The sequence below is a fragment of the Microtus ochrogaster genome, chromosome 4, assembly GCF_000317375.1.
Source record: "Microtus ochrogaster isolate Prairie Vole_2 chromosome 4, MicOch1.0, whole genome shotgun sequence".
In the NCBI taxonomy this organism is placed as follows: domain Eukaryota; kingdom Metazoa; phylum Chordata; class Mammalia; order Rodentia; family Cricetidae; genus Microtus; species Microtus ochrogaster.
Window position 1 is genome coordinate 36,540,663 of NC_022011.1, and position 7,760 is coordinate 36,548,422.

The 7,760-nt window shown below is 52.9% G+C and overlaps 1 protein-coding gene across 1 annotated transcript; it reads right to left on the reverse strand.

The window, feature by feature from the left end:
- Positions 1–2,776: 2,776 nt before the first annotated feature.
- On the reverse strand, positions 2,777–5,718 carry Fzd8 (frizzled class receptor 8). Its single transcript, XM_005345933.3, has one exon. It carries the CDS (start codon positions 5,710–5,712, stop codon positions 3,655–3,657), a length of 2,058 nt encoding a protein of 685 aa, XP_005345990.1. The 5' UTR covers positions 5,713–5,718; the 3' UTR covers positions 2,777–3,654.
- Between the last annotated feature and the right edge of the window lie 2,042 nt (positions 5,719–7,760).

Here is a 7,760-nt window from a genome sequence, read left to right on the forward strand (position 1 = left end):
AATCTTTAATAAATAAATAAATTTAAAAAAATTAAAAAAAGAAAAATATTAAAAAAATGATTTAAAAAAAGAAATCAAACTGCTCTCTCCTGCAGTTTCTGGAACCTTGTTGTACCACAAGATGGCAGTACAGCATCAACCTTTTAAATCAACGACAGGCTCCTGGCCCTTGTTTTGAGCCTCCCCAAAATGTTTGCAGGACTCTCACAAATTGATCCTGCTCTGCAATTGGATCTGTGTGATTTCCTCTAGGCTAGACAACCTGGTTTCCTCTCCTCAAACGTTGAAGTGTTGCAGGTGCTCACAGCTCAGTCAGTAAGGAGGGTGAGAAATGAGGCTGCACCCCCTGTTTTTCTATTAACTTTCCCACCTCTGTTTACAGCACTTCCAGGTGGCCCTTACTACACAGCAAAACCAAAAAGTCCCGCAGCAAGTGACTTCATCAAGCTTTGGCTTTCTGGTGGCGTTAATCACATTAGATTTTATTTACTTTGATCTTCTGGGCACACAACAACCACATTGCCTACCCTCAGATAGTTGATAAGTCTTAACACTTTTTAAATGTTAAGGACAGGCCTATATAGCTTACAGTGGTATCTGGGCAATCACCCTGTCCTTTGTCTGATGCACATGAGCCTAGAAGGGTCCTTTACTTTTCCTGCCCTCTCGATCAACTTTGGGTATCATTTGGGTGTTGACAACTATTGTTTCATGTCTCGGCTTTCAAAGCCCAGGGGTTCAGTGCCAGCCCTGAACGCAGTCAGTCTGCTGATCACAGCAGCAGGCCTTTTCCACGGAACGTCCCCAGAGTGGAAGCAGTGCTTTTTCTTGATTCACAAGTTTGTTAAGTTGTGCACACTTAACGGCCATCTTGTAAAAGTTATCACTTATGACATTTTATGAGTATATATGGAAAACGAACGAGCTAAGAGCTTCAAAGTATGACAACTCCCCAAAGTCATAGTTGAAAATCATCACCAAGAACGCCATTATGTCAGAAAAATCAGCAAGTTAACCGACTTAACTCTTTTCCTTTCTACAGATGATAAAGCCCTGCCCCCAACTTTGACCTTATTACTGAATTTGCAGAGTTCATGGCCAGTTTACACACACAGCCCCCAAGTCAGTAAGTGAGATGGGAGTGCATTTAGGAACCTAGGCCACAAAACAGCAATTATTTAACGAATAAAACTGCTGGCAAGGTGCCCAATTTTTCAAAATAAGATGGGCATGGCAGCTGAAGCTTGTATTTACATTACATGTCTAATTTAAAAAAGTCCAGTTAACACAAATAGTGACTTTGGAAGGGAATAGAAAATTAAAAAATAAAACACCCATACTTCTTCAGTGAAGGTCAATAAAATAAGCAGTCTTCTTCTTATGAATTCAGAATTTAGTCACTAAAGGAAAACCAAACTGCTAAGAAGGGCACCCAGGGCCCCTCCCCATCCACAAGGCTGGACTCCAGTTATTAGCAGGGTAGCTGCCAGTTTATCTTGATTGACAGGTTAATAGGGGACCTGGGGCTGTCTTTTCAATATGAACATATAACCTTACCAATTACTTTTAAATTATTGCTAATCTTCCAGAAATTAAAAAAAAAAAGCCTACAGAAGAAAATTATCTGAAAAATATCTGCTGAAGAAGTATTTCCTGCAAGGGGTTTGAAAGGTCCAGTTCAGAAAATTTACCAGCATTTAGTCAATAGAATTTACTGAGGATTTTTTTTTTTAAAAAAGAAAAACTTGTAGTTTATAATAGTTCATTGGTTCAATTAGAAGTGAAAAAGAAGGGAGTTTTGTAATGCAATTGTCCAGCAAAGGAAACCGCTTTAAATTGGGGGATTATGTGCAGAGACCACCTGTGGGGCATTCAGAGCCTTTTCTACAATGCGCAACCCAGGCCTAGCTGCCTGCGGGCTGGCTAACAAAGCCCTGGAAAGCTGCTGAAAAGGCTGCGCGCACTTGCGCCTCTGGTCTTCACTAACTGTTACAAGTCTTCGGCTCCTCTCTCCCTCTCCTTTTTAAAGTAAAAGTCCCACATCCCTTTAATGGATGAGCGGTAAGGCTCTGCGGTGGCCAATTGGTCTGCACCAAGAGGAGCCAGGCAGCAGGGAAAGAAACTTCAGACTACACAGCACATTCGGAGAGGAGAAAAGATCAAAGTTTTTCAAACTCAAAAGACCAAGTTCCCTACAGATTAACCCTATTCATTTAGCTCCTCTTAAAGGAATGATGTGCGGAGCCACTGGGCAGACAGGTAAAAAGTTCAACAATTGCCAGCACATTCTTCTGCTGATTCAACAGCCTTCTGTTCAAATAAATTAGCTTAGTCTTGACAGAGGAACAATAGCTTTTTTTCTCCAGGAAAAGCAGCACACTTGGAACACACAAGCACGGAGCGCTATTAAGAAGTTAACCCATTCGTTTAATCTGTTAGCTAGCACCTGCCCTGCTGCACCAGATTGTGAAGTGACTTACAGAGTAGAGGTGACCCGTGGCTTCAAATACTAACCTCCAAATTTTAGAGTGTGGCCAGGTCTGTAAAAGGTCAGGACTTTCAAAAATCACAGACTGGAGACACTTACATAGGGCTGCTGTTTCAAATTAAGCGACATTATACCAGCCAAATAAACAGGCTGGGTGGAATGGCAGCCTTTGCAAACTGTCCATCCACTCACACCACACATGCCAAGGTGAGCTGTCACTCACAGGTTAGCAAAGAGAGACCATGAAAAACACCATCTTTGGGAGAAGGTGCAAAAACGCGATTCTGATTTCAATTCAACAATGACATTTACTTTGCTAACAGTTGAAGAACTAGAGATTAACAGGTAATTGTGTCCATGCCTAAAGTCAGCGCACAGAAGGGCAAGCCAGAAAATGTCCATTTTCCCACATGTCCTCAGCAAGCATAAGGGGGACAGTTCAGAAGACTCGGGGGACAGGGTGATATTTAAATCATTTATCAAAAGTCATTTTATTGACAAAATAGAATACTTATATTTGTTCTTACAGGGGAAGCCTCTAAACTTTTTACAGATAATGTACACGTTGTATATCTTTGGATATATACATATTTTACACTTTTTCTTTTCTTTTCTTTTACAATTTAACAAATAATTATATAAATACATCTTCTAATGTAAGAAACCCGTATTTACTTGGGGTGTATAATTAAGACATCTCTTGTTTATTTAAGGCATCTGCCTGGTCATTAAGAATACCCAAACCGTGCAATCCTACAAGGTAGCAGTCGTCCCTCCTCCAGGGTGTGAGGAGTGAATTTATGCAGGCGGGGTTGAGGGTGAAGCGGTCCCTCGGGTGAAGTCTGCAGCTTGACCTCAAGGCTCAGCCAGGGTACCCAGGAGGGTTCCAACTCTCCTAGCAGACTGAAACCATTGCCTGGGGGAGGCGCTCCGGAGCGTCGGAGGGGAGGGGCTGGGTCTGGGAGGCTTCAATGCCAGGTACTTTGTTCTAAGGGAGTCATTTAAGTCCCAGCGGCTAATGGATACCATTAAGAGTTCATTATCATGCTAATAGCAATCAACACGGTGAAGGGGTGGGAACCCCGGCCTGTCTGGGGTCCCTAAGCCGCCCTCGGGCTCCCCCATCCCCCACCCCTCTCCGCCCCTTCTGGGCGTCCGCTCAGGGTTCAGACCTGGGACAATGGCATCTGTTTAGGGTAAGACATGGAGCTGGCCGTGCCAGATCGCCACGTCAGGCCGGTGCTGACGTCGCTGTAGAGAGATCCCCCGCCTCCGCCGGGTCCCCCACCCCCGCCTGGCCCGGGGCCGCCGCCCCCCGGGCCGCTGCCTCCGGCTCCCGCGCCTACTGCTGCGCCTTTGCTGGCCCAGCAGCAGCGGGTGCACAGCGCGCGCCAGGACTCCAGAGTCTTGCCGGACCAGACCCACACGCCCGACGTGATGCCAACCACCAGACACATGAAGTACTTGAGCATGAAGACCGCGTAATCCGGCCTGCGCGCCTGGTCAGGCTGCAGGTCCCGAAGGCATGGGCAGTTGTGAGTGGCCTCCCAGCGAGGACGGTTGTGCTGCTCATAGAAAAGGCAGGCGACAACGACGGCGGCGGGCACCGTGTAGAGCACGGTGAAGAGGCCCAGGCGGATCATGAGCTTCTCTAGCTTGTGCGTCTTGGTTGGGCCTCCTTGCTGCTTGATGACCGAGCGGATTCGGAATAGGGACACGAAACCAGCCAACAGAAACATGGTGCCAATGAAGAGGTAGATGACCAGCGGCGCTAGCACGAAGCCGCGCAGGTTGTCGAGGCTCTGGTTTCCCACGTAGCAGATGCCCGCCACCGGGTCGCCGTCCACGGAGCTGAGCGCCAACACCGCGATGGACTTGACGCTGGGCACTAGCCACGCGGCCAGGTGGAAGTACTGTGAGTAGCCCGCGATGGCCTCGTTGCCCCACTTCATGCCAGCTGCCAGGAACCACGTGAGAGACAGGATTACCCACCAGATGGAGCTGGCCATACCAAAGAAATAAACAAGGAGGAAGACCACCGTGCACAGAGCGGGGCCGGTGGTCTCATAGCGCACGTGCTGCTCCACTGCTCCCAGCTCCTCGTACTCGCCGCGCGCGCCCGGGCCGCTCGCCCCCGCTCCCGCCGCTCCCGCGCCAGCAGCAGCGGCGCTGCCAGCACCCCCAGCTCCTCCCGCACCCGGAGCGCCACCGCTGCAGGCCACTTTCTCGTGCCCTGCCACCAGGCGCACCAGGTAGCCGACCGATACGAAGAGGTAGCAGGCGGAGAGGAAGATGATGGGCCGTTCCGGGTACTTGAAGCGCTCCATATCGATGAGGAAGGTGGAGACGGTGGCGAAGGTGGAAACGAAGCAGAGCACCGACCACAGGCCGATCCAGAAGACGGTGAAGGCGCGCTCATCCTGACTGAAGAAGGGGTTGTGGCAGGGCAGCGCGCAGTTGGCGATCTGACCCGTCTTGACGCGGTTGTAGAGCGGGTGGCGTTCGTTCGACACGCTCACCATCGGCGCGCGGCACTGGCACCCAGGCTCGCAAGGAGCGGCGCCACCACTAGGGGGCCTCGCCTTCCCGCCGCGCGAGGGGGGCACAGCCGCCGTGTCCCCGCCGCCCCTGCCGCCTCCGCCGCCACGGTGTGGGGGCCTGGCCCCTGGCGGACGGCCGTGGCCGCTGCCTGAGGGCGGCTGCTCGCCGGGCGGCGGAGGCGGCAGGCGGCGCGGTGGGCTGGGCGCGGCCGTGGTGAGGTCGGTGCGGTTGTAGTCCATGCACAGAGTGTCGGGGTTGCCCTGCTCCGGCAGCCGATCGCAGCGCATGCGGTCAGGCCAAGCGAAGCCGTACTGGCGCATGAGAGGCGCGCAGCCGGCCTTGGCGCGTTCGCACACCGAGCGGCAAGGCGGCAGAGGCTTCTTGTAGTCTTCCAGGCAGATGGGCGTGTACATGCTGCACAGAAAGAACTTGAGGTCGGGGGAGCACTGGATCTCCACCAGGGGCCAGAACTGGTGCACTTCCAGGCCCGCCTCATCTTGTGTGTCGTGGTTGAACTGGTTGGGCATGTAGGTGTAGTTGTAGCCGATGCCCTTGCACAGCGGCACCGTGATCTCTTGGCATGCCAGCTCCTTGGCCGAAGCGGCGGCGGCGCCGCTCGAGCGCTGCAGCAGCGCCAAGGCGGCTAGCAGCGAGGTCACTTCCAACAGGTAACCCCACTCCATGCTGCGCGCCGCGGCCCCACGTCCTCTTCCTCTAGACGGCGCGCAGAAGGGCCCTAGGGGACCCAGAGAGGAATGGGAGGAAAGGGAAAGCAGGCGACCAGCGGGTCTTGTGCTGCTTTTCCCTGAGGAGCCGAGAATCTGCCAACAATCTAGCCCTTTCTGGGCAGCATTTGTGGCAGCAGGGTCGCAAGCCTGGGCAGAAGTCTTCCGGCCCTCCCCCCCCCGTGCCTCTCCTGGGGCAAGGGTGACTGCAGGCGCGCCACAGTTCCACGGGGTCTGTCCTACGCCCTTCGGGTCACACTCAGCCCTCCCGGAGCAAAGTGGTGGCCCCTGGGTTCATAGTCCAGAGCTCACGCAGGTCCTCCTGCACGCCCAGCCACTTCGCGTGGCGCCCAGCAGCGAAGGCTCAGAGGGCGGCGCGCAGCAAGTTTCCTTTCGGGCCGCAGTCAAGATGGCTGTGCCTGGCCGCTCGCCTCTGGGGTCACACCTAGCGGCCCCTCTCCGGGCCCCGAGGGTTCATGTCCGTCCCAGGCCCCACCGCCACAGCCAGAGTTCCGGGCCCTCCGCTGATCAGGCCGCCGCCGCCTCCTCACTCCCGCGTCGGTCCCAGTCGGTCCTCCTGCATCTGCCGCCAGCGAAAGTCCGCGTCGCGTTCTGGCCACAGTCGGGTAGGGTGTGCAGGCTGTGCCTTCTTGCGAGACCAAAAAACAAATACAGAGCAAAAGGCGGAGGGGACACCTGAGGGCCGTGGTCCGCGCCAGCAGCCGCCTCCACCTCCGCAGGAGCTGCTCCCTTCGCCCAACTTCCCGGCTTCGGTCGGCTTGCGCCTCCAGGCCGGCTCATGAATATTTATACAGCCTGTACTTGATCTCCGCCCCCTTCTGGAATCACCAATCACTGGGCGACAGGGCGGAGTCTATGCGCTCTCAAGGTTCTGCCTTCCTTAAGGAAGTCCTTAGTTTGGCGACTGGTTTTCTGGCTTTGGGCGGGTGGAGAGTTTAGTCACCTTGGGACTGACCGCACCAATTGAGCTTTTACCTAGACTGTCTCCACAGAGCTCTGCGCTTCAGAGATCTTGGTCGCATTTCTCCGAGTCTGTACCTGGGTACTGGGACAGTGTTTTGATAGTGAGTTGTACCTCCCGCGACTCTCTGAAAGATCCAGCTAGTCTCCGTCCATGGACAATATTCGCTGGTTCTGGAGGGCCTTGGAAGCTCAAGGAGGGCTCCAAGGCTGATCCAGACCCGGAGCTGGGGTATTTGGGGAGGGATGCCCTTTTGGAATTCTCATAACAAGGTCTTTTCAGACTTGGAGAAGTGGGAATAGTGCGACTTCTGTTGCAGCTAGGTGATCAGGTTTGGTCAAGGGAGTGTTTAGGAGCCCTGCCTCCGTGCAAAAAACTTAAGTGTCCATTGCTGTGTGAGTTGGGGCATCTCAATTCCTTGCTAAGAAAGTGGGAGTGATCAAAACAGATGTCATTGGGGAGGTTGATCTTTGGTTGAGACAAAATATATAAATATATGAAGCACATGGACCCAGTTCCTCCTTTCAAACACAAACTTACTAATAAGACAGACACACTGACAACTACCACTGCATCCCCACATCGCTTGCTTGCTACTTTTAAGACCATACGCCACCTATCTAAAAACTTAACATGTGTTTGCAAGCGCCTCCTTTTCTGCTGTGAGAGGCGGGGCTGCGCCCTAGCGGGGAGCGGGAACCTTACAGCGCTCAACCCCCAGAATCAGCAGCCGCCAGCGTTTTCAGCGTCCACCTTAAGAAGGGAGGGGGTGTGAGGGGCCAGGGCTTGGCAGGTTCATTTACGCTTGTTAGGACGTCCCAGGGGGTTGTCTTTCTCCTAGAATGGAGTGTTTATTTTTTAATTGATGTGCTGTTTCATTTAGCGCTTGTATGGAACTCATGCTGCGGCTGTAATTACTGTAATCTCGGGAATAAGCATTTCAGATAGCCAGGAGGGTGGCGGTGGCGGGCTCGCGGTCTCTCTCTCTCTCTCTCTCTCTCTCTCTCTCTCTCTCTCTCTCTCT

What these genes read in the sequence shown, in the direction of transcription:
- Fzd8 (XM_005345933.3), bottom strand. Translation starts at nt 5,712, where the DNA reads ATGGAGTGGGGTTACCTGTTGGAAGTGACCTCGCTGCTAGCCGCCTTG.